This window comes from Perca fluviatilis, chromosome 4 (genome assembly GCF_010015445.1).
Source record: "Perca fluviatilis chromosome 4, GENO_Pfluv_1.0, whole genome shotgun sequence".
In the NCBI taxonomy this organism is placed as follows: Eukaryota; Metazoa; Chordata; class Actinopteri; order Perciformes; family Percidae; genus Perca; species Perca fluviatilis.
Genome location: NC_053115.1, coordinates 26,380,900 through 26,396,632, shown reverse-complemented (window position 1 = coordinate 26,396,632; position 15,733 = coordinate 26,380,900). Strand labels below are relative to the sequence as shown.

The following is a 15,733-nucleotide window of genomic DNA, read 5'->3' as shown; positions in this document are numbered from 1 at the left end:
AAGAAAATCCTATGATCGCTTATTTTGTCTGGTAATACAGCCGGCAACACAGAGAATTAGTATTAGTAGTAATATTTTTCTGTTTGATGTTTGAAAATAAGAGCCGACAGGAAGGAGTTTTATCCCTAAGTGCTGCAACTGGCAATATTTGTCAAAATGTCCTATTCATCCAAACACCATGGATGGAGGCAGTGCTTCATTTTATTGTTCAGGGTACCAAAGTACTATCAAGCTAAAAGAGAGATACAAAAGAAGCGATTAAGCCATTTCTGTGTTTTGTTGTTTGACATTCCAACATGGACCGCAAACCTGAAAAGAACAGTCTAAAAACTGTGTGGAGCCCAACCTTTTAACACACTAAATGGCAATATGGCACTTTTAACTTTGAATTTGAATAGATGTTTTATCGTTGACAAGGGTACTCACTGAACGTGCACTACGTAATAGGGATTAGAAGTTCCATTTTATTTTAAATATAAATTCATCAAACCCACAGAGGGTACAATAAGTGTTAATGCTAGGACAGTATGGGATGAGTAGTGAGCAAATATCTATCAAAACATTCAGAAAAACAAACAATAGAAGTTCATATTATAATAGTTCCCTGTTCACTTTTTTGCATATGTTGGATTTTTATTCATTTTAGGGTTCCATCTAAAGCTGTAACTGCATGTTAGTTTTTGTAAAAGAGAGGAGATTTTAGTACATGACTTTGAGCTTGAAAAATAAGTGTGCTCGCACAGACGTGAATTCATTTCAGAAGCTCTGTGTGTGTTTGCTAAGAAGAGTATGTTTATTTTTATTAAAAGCAGAATGACAACAAGCTGTTCAATGAGAGACACTGACGTGTCAGAAGGCCTGTAGCCAGTTGTCGTCTCTACTTTGTGCTTCAGCGAATTAACCATTCCAGGAAATATTATTTTTGTATCTTATTTTTTCTGCTGTCACCACAGCTGCAATTAACGAAAATAAAGAATTCTGACATTGACTTGTAAAAAAGAAACCTGTGCAGTATTTAAAAGCAGACAGTTTATTTAAAAACGTTTTTAATTTCAGAGCATAAAAATCCCCTGTACAATCTAAAATAGTTTACCAATAAATGCTACCTTTTGTTGAGACGGAAACGTGTTCATTCAATTCTATAGTACTCTTTGAGGCATAAAATGTGGCCTTAACATAAGATGAGCTAGACCTATTGATCCCAAACTGGGGAAATTCCCTTGTTACAGCAGAAAACAACAAAAGCAACAGAATAAGAAAAATACACATTAAATAGAAATAGAATACGGTTAGGGTTGCTGTATTGAAATTAATTTTTGTTAGGCATTCATGATATTTCGTCCTCTACACAAACACCTCCCAATATAAAACCCATAACATGCAACAGCACCACACTAGCCAGCACATGCAGTAGTAGACACTGTTGTCCTAAGAGCCCATGGTGTCCAGTATGGAGCTGTGGAGAGACAAAAGCAAGCCAAATAAAGAATAAATAGAGTATTACATGTGCAATCATACTTTGAACAACTGAGACGATTCTAGGTAAAGATAACTTTATTTAAAGCAGCATTAATTGATTTATTTTGGCCACTTGGGGGCAGTGGAACAGGCTGTAAACACAACATTGACATCATCTTAAATCATCTTTTCTGTCTATTCCCACACAAAGTTACAAAATTTACAAAGCACTTTCACCTGTTCTGATTAAGTTCTAAGAAATAAAAACCAATAATGATCAAAAATCTTGTTTCTATTTTTTTTAACCTTTTTTTATAATTGAATTTCCTTGTTTTCTCACAAAAAACGAAAATGATCATATGATCATAAATGTGATCTCACAGGGGTAAATGGCAAATATGAACCATAAATGATGTATATATCATTGGTAATTGAGCTAAAGTAAACATCTGTTAAGTATTTTTAAATAAATTGTTATGGCTGTATTGATTTAAAACCCTAATAATTGGCTGTGTAACAAAAATATGAACACCACACAAGGGTTAAATCTGTAATTAAGTTTTGGAGATAGCTTGCCAACAAATAAACAATGCTAAAAACACAACCTCGCTGGCAGAGGCTAGCATAACTAAATCAAATCTTTAGTTCTCACTTATTTTTCCTTGGTGGTGTTTTTTAAAGTAGTTGTTGCACTCCGACACAAACCACGTCACACAAATATCTGTGGTACAGACAAATAAGAAGAAGAAATCATACAGATTAGATACTTAATAAGTAGACAAACATTGTTAACATTCCTATTTCTGAAAATCAAGTATCATTGGATTTTTTGTCTTCCTAAATTGTTCTTTTTCAAATATCATTGCACAGTATATGCCACACATCATTGAGCATACAACTGATATTTGATTCATGACTGGTATTGGACTGCATATGTGCTCTCACTTGATTTAACACAATATTTCAAGCTGAAGTCTGAGATCAACCAACTTTTGCACGCTGCGAACGCACAAAAATAAAACAACCCTGTAAAGTCAGAAGCATCTAGAGCTTTAAAAAAAAAAGAAGTCAAGATGGTGCGTTCCAACTGGTTAATTATTTACTTGAGTGGCTCCACTGACTAAACACACAAAAAGACATGTGCGGTGAACAAATAACAGGGGAAAGATGTACAATTAGGAAACTCAGTGGAGCAGAGACGCAACAAATTGTGTTTTTCAGACTTATTACTATTGTGTTTCTGTGGTTTAATTGAACATGAACTGAGCATGGACACAGCATAACATATTCAATTCTACAACCAGCCATGCTGATAGTCAAGTCAAGTCATTTAATTTGTATAGCACATTTAAATAAACAACAGTTGACCCAAAGTGCTTTACAGGTAGAGCAGGGAAGGCAGAGACAGTATGCCTTGAAAATACATAATCAAGTGTGAAAGACTCTGTGAATATAATTAGGCAAAAGTAAAGTCAAATAATATAACATAGAATAAAACAACAATAGAACAAACAAACAAAAAGTTTACTAACATTTAAATGCAACACTAGAAAAAGTCACACATTCCCACTGCCTATTTGCCTCAGAACCTTCCCAAGGCTGATGCTTATTTCATGCACAGGGCTTGCAGTGGAAATATTGGAAATGTATTTTGAAACAAAAGGCATTGTTGGATGGGAATTATTTTCTGGCATGTCAGACCCACATAGGCAGATAAAGTTACACAGTATACACTTGGCACGAAAAGGAAATAATTTATAGGAAGAGATTATTTTAAATCTCCTCACATATCCATGAAAAACAACCTGATGCAAAGCAAGCCAGCAGCAAACCTAGAAGATTCCTCTTTGTGTTGTAAATGTAGCAGGAAGGTTAAAACCATCACAGACAAAGTTACTTTCAGTTTCTCATGATCTTTGAATATATTGTCAGTTCGGTACTTCAACTCTTCCATGAACTTTTCTGACTTTTCTGCAGTTCACATTCCATTTGTAAAACCCCAGTACAGCTGCTGAGAACATTATAAAATAAAATGTCACGTTACCTCAGTTCATATAAGATCTACAAGATCCAATTGCTTGCTGACAGACTACCTTATTAATCCAGCAATAACTGATCATTATTGGTGATTTAGTGCTATCTGTATTCAGCGTGAAGACATCTGTGTCTTTTTCACTGAATAACTTTACTCCCTGACAAAGAGGTCTTTACATAATGGATTCAAATTAGAGCACAGATGAAAAAGCATTGTATTCAGTGGAATTAAAAAGCTGTCTTTTTTTTAAGGACTGCTGCAAGGTTAGCAAGCTCACTGCTGTTTTTATAAGTCCTGACTGTATGCAGGAAATTATAGTTTTACCTTGAATTATTACATGAAAGCCATGAAATGGGAAATGGGCTGTTACAGGCAGAATAAAGGAAGTGACACCAAAGTTCCTGTTTAAATAGAAAGCTATTAAAGTCCAGGGTTTTACACATTTAATAAAATGATCTAATGTATCATTGATGTGAACAGGTGCCACGTGCACATTTGAAGAGGTTACCTCACCAAACAATAGACACAAAAGCGGACGGAAAGGTAATTCATGCCTGCATGCGTCTCACATTGCCCGGACCTATCTCCACAGCGCTCTGTCAGCGCTGGAGTATGGTCTGGATACACCACCTATCTATTCTGAGATAGGGGGAAAAAACACTCTGGTTTGTTGTATTTCTTTAATACGATTCACAACAGTCCTGGTTGGCACTAAGTCCCATCAGCGGAGGTATAGAGAGGGCAGGGACTCTAGTGCTGGATGTCAGGCTCTATCCCGGAAATGTACATCCTTTGAGTCAGACTTTATGTCTGCTGGCTCAGCAGGGATAACATTAAAGGAGAAAAGTTGATCTATAGAAGAATACATATTTGAAAGCAATACGGAATGCCTGAGAGCCTTACTGCATTATGTTCCATTAGATTTTTTGAATTGTCACCTGAACTGTGTGTTTTCCTTTACATAAATAAAGTAATTTTCAACTTTCTAACAGTAAACATTTCATTTGGTTTGTTTGCCTGTCAGCAGTAGTATGGACCATGGATTTTCATGAAACTTGCTGGAAGGATATAGCATGGGCCACGAAAGAACCCATTATATTTTGGACCAGATCCGAATCACAGGGCGGATACGCAAGTTATTTTTCACTTTTGTTAACATTGCAAGGTAGGGGCACTGTGACATAATCGGATTTCGTGCTTTTGTTCACAAAATTCAAATAAAAAAGAAATGCATCTTTTGTTGATGTCTTGTCTTGACCTCACACACAGTATGACTGTTGTTATCTGGAAGGCATCTAAATATAAATGAAAAGCAGAAAAAGAAAGCCACTTAGCTGTCATGGCAAATACAGATTACATGGCTGTAGTTGTCCTGACACTGCAGCAGCTATTTGTCACTATTAGTTTCCATTAATTTTAGTGAACACATTGTTAAGATAACCCCAGGATAGTCCTCTGCTGTGACATGTGGAAAAACTGCAAAGTGACGACATGGTTTGCACGCTTCTCACTTATCTAACGCCATCAATTTGAGCAAACAACCCAAAATGACCGATAATCGAGCCTGTTTGAGTCAACTTGACAAGTGGGTCATCAACACACACAAATGGCTGAAGTGATGAAATGCTATCATGACTGCCGTCAAGACACACACTCCCTGAAGCAGTCTCCCATAAACTAAAAGATGATGAAAAGCATCCAGACAGTAAAAGTGTGATTTTTAGGGATACCAAACATCACTTCTAGGATCAAACACATGATGCACTTCCTGTCAAAATCTGTAATAAATGTCCAAAAGGAAATACAGGCATCAGAGAAACCTTTTAAAAAAACTGAAACAGCCTCAAATGCTTCCTAACAGCTTTGTCAGAACACGGGACTTGATAGTGCTGCACTGGAAACCATTTATCCATAACCTAGTCGTTCATGTTTATTAATAAGCAATGTACAAATCCTTTAACCCAGTTTCACCCTTAAATCATCTTACCAAATCTTGTTGTGCTTATTGATGGGTTTGTCTCCCAGTTAGAAGAACAACTGACCAATCAGAGCTTTGCAGGTGGGATCCTCCTACATAGCTAGCTGCCTACTGTAGCTAGAAATTGACAGAGCTGTACAGGTTGTTGACTTACATATAACAACTCTTAATTTAGCCGATTTCTTTGGTCATCATGAAAAACATTTACTGCTCTTAGCAATCATTACCACAGCTTTTGTTTCTACTGAATATTACGTGCCATACAAAGCAACATAACCCTTACCTTGCACGGCAGCTGGATCCTCGAGATATCACGAGATCATGCGAAATCGGAGGAAAATATATCACACAAAAATCCATCTTGTCAAGCTTCAAGAAAAATTGTTTGTGTGCGAACAGCAGCGGACAGAACCAATCAGCGTCCGGGTGAGGAGCTGGTTGTGATTTAGGTGCGTTTGACGGCCGCGACTGTTCATTCAAAACAATAATGGCAGGTGTGACAGACAAATAGTTCATCCAATCATCTGCCAGGTATTTTTTTGGAAAGTGCCCAGTGCCTGCCCTTTCCCAAACAGTTTCCAATGACGGCTTCTTTTAGATGTTTCTGTGTTAACAAACTATCTGGCGCGTCAGGTTAAAATAACCCTCCTTTCAGAAACTGGCTAACTTGCTAAAATGAACACATCAGACTGGATGAATAAACAAAAACAAAATGGCACTCTTAATCTGTTTAATTAACAGTCTATAAATCTTGACGAAAAAATATAACGGTATGTTTTTGGCATTTCCCTCATCTTGGCACTACAGTGGTGGTCACCTGTGCTGAAATGTATCTGCTCTTAGTACTGCAAACAAGGTGCTTGTTTTCTGCTGTTAATTGAGAGTAAAATTATTATAAGGTATTAAAAGCAGTGGTGCAATGTTATCCTTTTACTGTAGTGTGAGATCAGCGCTAATTCAATAGGTTTGCAAATTTATAGTTTAATTTTCAGGCTGTGGTGTAGTTAAAGTTTCTTTATTTTGTGGCAAGCAGTAAGTACAAAACTACAAAAACCTAACCTGTCTGCACGGCTGAAATGGAGGGCTTTTTCATCTAGTTTCTTTTCTTTTTGATGCAATTATGAAAATACTAAAAAGATACAGCCCATGTGGGGCGGCATTTTGATATCCTGCTGTCCTGCCTTTATCCCGACATCGTTTTTTTTAAACCAAATTTAGTCCAAACTGAGCTTGAGAGGAAAGAGAAGTTTACAAAAAAAATTATTATTATTATACCTTTGGAGAAAATTAGTTGGGCACAGCAACCATGCATTGATTTCTTTTGTCACCAACCCTCATTGGCTCTCATTGCAGGATTGTTTCAGGGTTTTTTTGCTGACAAAATTTTGTGTGAGGACTGGGTCAGAAATTCTGTCTGACCTTCTCAAACTTACAGTAACAAGATTGGTGACAGCTGTGCAAGACAGTTTACTGTCTTGTCTCTGTCTCAGACCTCAACAATTTTTTTAGACATCTAAATCGGGATTTCGCTGCCCTCTTATTGAGCTGGGCACTAGGGTGGAAGACTGCAGAATAATAGGATTCTAGGCCACACACACACACACACACACACACACACACACACACACACACACACACACCACACACAGGACAATCATTTGCAAGTACTAAAATAACAATGGTAAAAGCCTTTTTGCTGTTGTAGTTGTTATCTGTGTGAGCTTCATGCATTAGGTTGTTAACATGACTCAGCTGATAGAGAGGGAGGTGTAACTTTAATTAATTTGCAGTTGATTGTTCAATCATTTTATTTGTTGTTTCCTCTGATTGCTTTTTGGAGAACAACTGTGTCAGGCTGTGGAGTTAATCTTTTGTTTGACACTGTTAATTAACACAGACTCACTTCGACAAATAGTTATTTATTTTTAAGTTAAGTTTAGCTTCCCTGACTCTGGTCTCCATCTATAACAGTGATGGGTACAGTGTGTTTCTGTACAGTATCTAGTGTATAACGATATGTCTTGGCTGTGTCCCCACTGTCCTGAGAGCTGCAGGATGCTAGGAAACAATCCTTCAAAAAACATGCCACACTGAGGCACTCTAAATCTCCCCATAGAAATCCTGTTGGAGAAGCACTGGAAACATTGCTTTGACTGCACAAAAACACATCACAACATCCTTTGGGGTTTTTTGGGTTTACTTTTCAATCTGCTTTTGCAAGGACTCAAAGAATTGGTCATATTGTGAGTGCATAGTGGGTCTAAGCAGGGATTCAGACCGAAAGCAGTCTCTCTTGCGTAATGTGTACCGTAAACTGTCATTAAATGCTCCATGCTAGTGGACATCGTCATAACAGTACGCTCTAGCGTCACAAGCTACACAGCAGCCCTGCAACACACATGCCTCCACAAACCTCTGCTCTCATTAACAGGTTTAAGCATGAAATTAAATGCAACTTTAGCAACAAAAAAATACTTGGGAATTTCCCAAGTAAGTATCGTTTTAAACACAGAACATGACCTATTATAGGAAAGTTCCCAAACTATACATGAAAACATATATAACTCCATAAAAACACAAAAGCATCACTTATGGAGCCATGGGAAAAGTAAGAAATGTTACACCAAAAATGTTATTGAGTACCTTTCAAAATAAAGTCTCGGCTAAATCCACATAGGAATGTACAGAGATGTATTCCCTGTTCATAATAATAGAGCAACAACATACACACTACAACACATTGTCACATAATTTACTGTCCCACAAAACTGCTAAACGGCATTCTGTAGATAAAGAAAAGGGCTTACATTAAGAAACTCTCACAGCCAGGCTGTTTCTTTCTTTTAGAAGCCAATTATCCTGCCGGTTAATGCAGCATTTCACCATCTCAGTTTTAGTTTTCTAAGCATTCCCTGATAAACTGACAACACAATGCCCTTGATTTCATTACTTCCCTGTGATTGTTTATTTCAATTCAATTCAATTCAATTTTATTTATAGTATCAAATCATAACATAAGTTATCTCGAGACACTTTACAGATAGAGTAGGTCTAGACCACACTCTATATTTTACAAAGCCCCAACAATTCCAACAATTCCAGTAATTCCCTCAAGAGCAAGCAGTGCGACAGTGGCGAGGAAAAACTCCCTCTTGGGAAGAAACCTCGGACAGACCCAGGCTCTTGGTAGGCGGTGTCTGACGAACGGTTTGGGGTGTGATGAACAGTGGCGATAGTAGTCACATTAATAATGGAACAGTGACTGGATGTAGCGGGAAGCTGCAGGGTTCAGCAGGACGCAGCATGACATTGCAGGGCATCGCTGAGCTCAGCAGGGAGTGCAGCAGGACCACGGCGACAGCTGCAACCAGGGTCTTGGTGCAAACGTTCTCCAAGGAAATACGCTGGGGGAAAAAAAAGCATAAGGACTCCGGGGAGTAAACTCCCCAGAAGCTAGGATTAGTAACAAGCATTTCTGGGACGGGCTGCACACAAATAGTAATAGTAATAGTAACAGTAATAGAAACAGTAATAAGAAAGGGAGAAGAGAGAGCAGCTCAGTGTGTCAAAGGAAGGAAGTCCCCCGGCAGTCTAGGACTATAACAGCGTAACTATAACAGGTAACTAAGAGAGACAGGTCATAAGGAGAGGTAGCTTTTTCGGGCTTAGAACTCTCCCCCTGCCGGATCTGGCTTGGCTGGCCTGCCTCCCTCTACTTTGTTATGTATTATTAATCTAACAATTATGAAGAGAAGCAGTTGGGCCAGTTAGGTGAACACTGCAACTCCTCACTCCCCTAACTATAAGCTTTATCAAATAGGAGAGTTTTAAGTTCATTCTTGAATGAGGTGACAGTTTCTGCCCCCGAACCCAGATCGAGGCTGGTTCCATAGGAGAGGAGCCTGATAACGGAAGGCTCTAGCTCCCATTCTACTTTTAGAGACTCTAGGTACCACCAGTAACTCTGCATTCTGGGGACGCGCAGTGCTCTAGTAGGACAATAGGGTATTAGGAGCTCTTCTAGATATGATGGTGCTAGACCATTTAGAGCTTTGTAGGTCAAGAGAAGGACTTTAAACTCAATCCTGGATTCAACAGGAAGCCAATGCAGAGAAGCTAATACAGGAGAAATATGATCTCTTTTCTTAGTTCTTGTGAGAACACGCTGCAGCATTCTGGATCAGCTGGAGAGTCTTAAGAGACTTATTTGAGCAACCTGACAGTAGGGAATTACAATAGTCCAGCCTGGAAGTAACAAATGCATGGACTAGTTTTTCAGCCTCGTTTTGAGACAGGATATTCCTAATTTTGGCAATGTTACGAAGATGAAAAAAGGCTGTTCTTGAGGTTTGTTTTAGATTGGCATTAAAGGATATATCCTGATCAAAGATAACTCCTAAATTTCTAACAGTGGTGCTGGAGGCCAGGGCAACACCATCCAGAGTAGCTATATCTCTAGATAATGAAGTTCGGAGGTGTTTAGGGCCCAGCACAATAACTTCCTTTTGTTAGGGTTTAACATCAGAAAATTATAGGTCATCCAGGATTTTATATCCTTAATGCACTCTTGAAATTTTGCTAGCTGACTGGTTTCGTCTGGTTTGATTGACAAGTATAATTGGGTGTCATCCGCATAACAGTGAAAGTTAATTGAGTGTTTTCTAATAATATTGCCTAGAGGAAGCATATATAAGGAGAATAGAATTGGTCCAAGCACTGAGCCTTGCGGAACCCCATGGCTAACTTTAGCGTACTTGGAGGATTTATCATTAACATTCACAAATTGAGATCGATCAGAGAAATAGGACCTAAACCAACTCAGAGCAATTCCTTTAATGCCAACCAAGTGTTCCAATCTCTGTAACAGGATTGAATGGTCAATTGTGTCAAATGCAGCACTAAGATCTAGTAAAACAAGAATGGAGACAAGACCTTTGTCTGCAGCAGTTAAAAGGTCGTTAGTAATTCTCACCAGTGCCGTCTCTGTGCTATGATTCTTTCTAAATCCTGATTGAAAGTCATCAAATAAACTGTTGCTATGTAGAAAATCACATAACTGATTAGCAACCACCTTCTCAAGGATCTTGGATAGAAAAGGAAGGTTAGATATAGGTCTATAGTTTGCTAAGACCTCAGGATCCAGGGTGGGTTTTTTCAGAAGAGGTTTTATCACAGCTACTTTAAATGACTGTGGTACATAACCTGTTAATAGAGACATATTGATCATATCTAGTAATGAGGTGTTAACCACAGGTAATGCTTCTTTGAGTAGTCTCGTTGGGATGGGGTCCAAGAGACAGGTGACGGCGCTTAGCTGAGGATATCTTTAACAATAATTGTTGAAGATCTATAGGATAAAAGCAGTCTAAGTATATGTCGAGACTAGTCTTTATTTCTAACGACTCTGCGTTTAAAGGGTAAACCGTTAGAAGTTGAGTGTAAAAGGTGATGAATTTTATCTCTAATTGTTGTAATTTTATCATTGAAGAAGCTCATGAAGTCATCACTACTCAGAGCTAGAGGAATAGATGGCTCAGTAGAGCTGTGGCTATCTGTCAGCCTGGCGACAGTGCTGAAAAAGAAACCTTGGGTTGTTCTTGTTTTCTTCTATTAGTGATGAGTAATAGTCTGATCTGGCCTTTCTTAGGGCCTTCCTATAGGTTTTGAGACTTTCTTGCCAATCCAAACGAGATTCTTCCACCTTGGTGGAACGCCACTTACATTCGAGGTTTCGAGATTTGTTTTAATTTGGGAGTTTGGGAGTTATACCAAGGTGCTAGTTTCCTTTGCTTCATCATCTTCTTTTTCAGGGGCCGCCGGGGTCTAAGGTCGTCCGTAAGGCATGTGCGTACACACCGTCTACAAATGCATCAATTTGAGAGGGACTGAGGTTAACATACAGGTCCTCTGTTATGTTAAGGCATGACATAGAGTCGAATGCTGTTGGAATATCTTCTTTAAATTTAGCTATAGCACTGTCAGATAAGCATCTGGTGTAGGAGCTTTTATCTAATTTAATATAATCAGGTAGTAAGAATTCGAAAGTGATTAAAGAATGATCTGATAATACCGAATTCTGCGAAAATATTATTAAATCCTCAATTTCAATACCATATGCCAGCACAAGGTCGGGGTGTGGTTAAAACAGTGCGTCGCCTTGTGCACACTCTGACTGGAAACGATTGAATCCAGTAATGAGTTGAAAGCAGTACTAAGGCTGTCATTGTCAACGTCCACATGGATATTAAAACCACCTACAAGAAGTACTTGGTCTGATTTAAGGACTAAACATGATAAAAACTCTGAGAATTCAGATAAAAATTCAGAATACGGACCTGGAGCCCTGTAAATAACAACGAATATAATTGGCTGTAATGTTTTCCATTTTGGATGTTGAAGATTAAGAACAAGACTTTCAAATGAGTTATAATGTAATTTAGGTTTAGGAGTAATTAGCAGGCTTGCATCAAAGATGGCTGCAACTCCCCCTCCTCGGCCTGAGCCTCTAGGAATTTGAATATTAATATGGCTGGGAGGAGTGGCTTCATTTAGACTAACATAGTCTTCATGGCCCAGCCAGGTTTCAGTAAGACAAAATAAATCAATTTTATTGTCTGATATCAACTCGTTTACCAGTACTGCTTTAGAAGACAGAGATCTAATATTTAATAGTCCACATCTAATTTTCCTATTTTGTTCTATTGCAGTAGTTTTAATTCCAATTAGGTTGTTAAGTATAGCGCATCTTTTGTTTACCTTTGATTTAACCGATCTGAGCCGGGGGACAGACACCGTGCTTATTAGACTATGAGTGGGCGACTGCTCAACGGAAGCACAGAGGGGCGCGTAGCACTGCACCTCTGATTACTAATACCAAACTTGGGTTGTCATGGTTTATGTCTGAATATATATAGTATAGTATATTTGTACCTAATTACATTTAATTCAATTCACACAACACATAAAGTGGCATTTAATCCATTGTATGTTTCATTTCTTTGATTTATATGATACTGTGAAGGTATTGTTTTACAGTTTCTCTTAATGATCACATTGACATGTATAACCTTTTGTGTGTTTAGGGGGTGTTTGTATCTCCCAGTCTGTCAAGATTCCCCGGGAGCCCAAGCAGGGAGAGTTTGACAAGGTCATCCGACGACTCCGAGAGAACCCAAATGCAAGAGTTGTCATACTTTTTGCCAGCGAAGACGATATCAGGTAAGGTCTGGTAATAGCTACATAACACTCCTTTGAAGATTCGATAAACACGACTGCAGTAGACGGGGCAGAAACATGTGGTAACACAGCCGTTTCAGTCCAGCTCTGCCAGACCACTGTGTAATGAATTGCAAAACAAAATCAAAGTGGAGCCTGCGGGATGCTGACCTTATCTATGGCAACATCTGTTTACTCACCTTTGCAGGAGGCTACTACATGCAGCCAAAAAGGCCAACCAGACAGGTCATTTTATCTGGGTGGGTTCGGACAGCTGGGGCTCAAAGATCTCTCCGGTTGTGCACCAGGAGGAGATGGCAGAGGGAGCAGTCACCATCCTGCCCAAGCGGCAGTCCATCAAAGGTACAGAGAAGACCATTGTGCATATGTCAGATCACCCTGTATAATAAAACAATGTGCATTTTCAGTGAAATGTTCTTTTCATGCGATGCACAGCTGTATCTGTTTGGAGGAGAATAAAAGTTGCTTTGTCATGCTAAACCATTAATCGTTTAATCATCAAAGGTCTAAAACACAAATTTCTGTCAAACGAAGCAACAATGTAAATTGAACATATGCCATATTTAATCAATTTTACTGTAGAACACATCAGAGCCCTGGCTCACAGACTGTACCAACACTGTTGTGTACACTGCCACTCACTGTGTCGACGACAATAAACCCATTGATCTGTCTAGGGTTTGATCGTTACTTCATCAGCCGAACTCTGGAAAACAACAGAAGGAATATTTGGTTTGCTGAGTTCTGGGAGAACAACTTCAGCTGCAAACTCAGCCGTCACGCCGTGAAGAAAGGGTCCGGGCTGAAAAAATGCACAAGTAAGATACTCTCCTGTTGTCGAAAAAGCTATTTAACGTTCCTTTTGTTCAAACTTTTAACCAGTGTAAGAAACATTCCTCTGATGTCTTGAGGGAGGTGACACATTTGGCTCACTGTGTGTTCTGACAGCATTACCTACCTATAAAAAGTGGAGCACCTATACATTCAATATTCAAACATACAGTTAATCTCACAGCTCATTTCAGTGCTGCACTATATTTCTGCTGAGTCCAGTGTGTTTACCCACATGGCTATAACAAGTGGATTGCTCAGCTGGGCTGCATGGTTCAAGCTTCAGGCTCAGTCAGTGCCATACGTTATACCGCTGTGGAGAGCACAATCTGTCTTAAAGGAACACGCCGACTTATTGGGACTTTAGCTTATTCACCGTATCCCCCAGAGTTAGATAAGTCCATACACACCCTTCTCATCACCATGTGTGTCATAACTCTGTCTGACTGGATGCCAGTTACCTCCAGGATCTGTGCTAAGCTAGGCTAGCGGTGGGTGTGTTAGACAGAGTTACGACACACACGGAGATGAGAAGGGTGTGTATGGACTTATCTAACTCTGACGGATACGGTGAATAAGCTAAAGTCCCAATAAGTCGGCGTGTTCCTTTAAATTGGAAAAAAACTGCATATTTTATAAAGATTTAAACACCAATTAAGTTGTACAACATGTATTTAGGGGAGAATGGATATAATAATGTTACCTGGGGCGTCCTCGCAGTAATCTCCCTTATCCCCTCATATTATTTCCGTTTATTTGCTTAACAATTTTGCTGCACTAGTAGTGGTTAATATATAAGATGCTTCATCTTAATAACAGCTAAATGGATGAACATGACAATGACAATCATGTGGGAGTCATTATGTGAGACACATGTTTATTATGAGGGACATAATTATTACAGTACATTGTATATAGTTATTATAGTTGTTGGCATTTGTGCCTGGCAACGTCTGCGTATTTATAGTTAGTACAGGTTAAAACAACTGGTCGATCACATCAGTCAGCCACTACAAAGAAATGTAACTACAGTATATATGCATTACATTATATATACAGTACAGTATTTGTAGATGATCACCTTAAAGCTAGCAGGCCAGCTAATGTTAACAGCTCATCATGTGATCAGAGTTGGTTAGCATTCACTGTCTTGTTAGCACATTATATTAGCTTCACAGACTGCAACTTAAAATTTTGTACTTCAAGTTTTGCATTTGTAAAACTAAGCCTCTGGTGCTTGCAAAAATACAGAAAAGTTACTTATGTAGGCTATTAATGAGATCTACACAGTAGGTGTAACCCAGTTAGCCAGAATCATATACTGAAAAGTGACCAACCAATTCCTTTCTTCTCCTCTTTCTGTCAAGAGTAGATCCAGTAATCATAATACATACATTTGCATTATCAAATTTTATTTATATTTACAAACAAACAAAAATTAAATTTCAGATTTTATTTATTCTGCCTTGGGAAGATATATGTCATTGAGCCTTACATTAAGCACACACATTTAAAATTAAATCAAATTTTATTTGAAATTTAAAATGGTTTACTTCACAGCAAGGACAGAGTAATGTGCAACAAGTAAAGATAATGATAAACAGTATTACATTATTTGTTGTGTAATATAATTATGGCCTGTGCGACATACACAGGAGGGTGACACCCCACATAGATCAGCACATCATTACAGGACACAAAGTCGGAAAATCACCCACTCACATTTGTACTTAAGGGCAATTTTGAGTCCTTTGTCTGGCTGAATGATGTGTCTTTATGTGGAAACCACACACACTCCAGCGAATCAAAGTAATGACCTGCTTTCTGTGAGGTGACAGTGCTAACCACTGAGCCACTGCGCTGGAGCTAGATGTGTGTATGCACAATCTGCATACGCTACTTTCCACACACATACTGGTATTTTTAAACAAGAACGGCTCGTGACAGTATGTTAACAGTATGTCCACACATGGTTTATAATTATTTTTTCCAGACTTGAAAAAGAAGACATCAAAGAGGGAATTTTTATTTTTCCAGCGCATTACAGAGCAGCATTAAAGAACATGTGCAGTAACATTCTTCTTTTTAACAAGTACGACAACAAAATATACAGTAATGTGGAAATAGGAATAAATATGTGTATATATAAGATATCAGATCATAGATATCAATTACTATTTATAGCATTACTGGAA

The 15,733-nt window shown here is 38.5% G+C and overlaps 1 protein-coding gene across 2 annotated transcripts in view; it reads left to right on the top strand.

Moving 5' to 3' along the window:
* Positions 1-15,733, top strand: part of LOC120557963 (metabotropic glutamate receptor 4-like) — a 158,796-nt gene that overhangs the window by 86,909 nt on the left and 56,154 nt on the right. For both annotated transcript variants that reach the window (XM_039798712.1, XM_039798714.1), the window contains exons 3-5: positions 12,554-12,689; positions 12,895-13,049; positions 13,385-13,525. In XM_039798712.1, the coding sequence (XP_039654646.1) occupies positions 12,554-12,689; positions 12,895-13,049; positions 13,385-13,525 (432 nt within the window). The remainder of the gene's footprint in view (positions 1-12,553; positions 12,690-12,894; positions 13,050-13,384; positions 13,526-15,733) is intronic.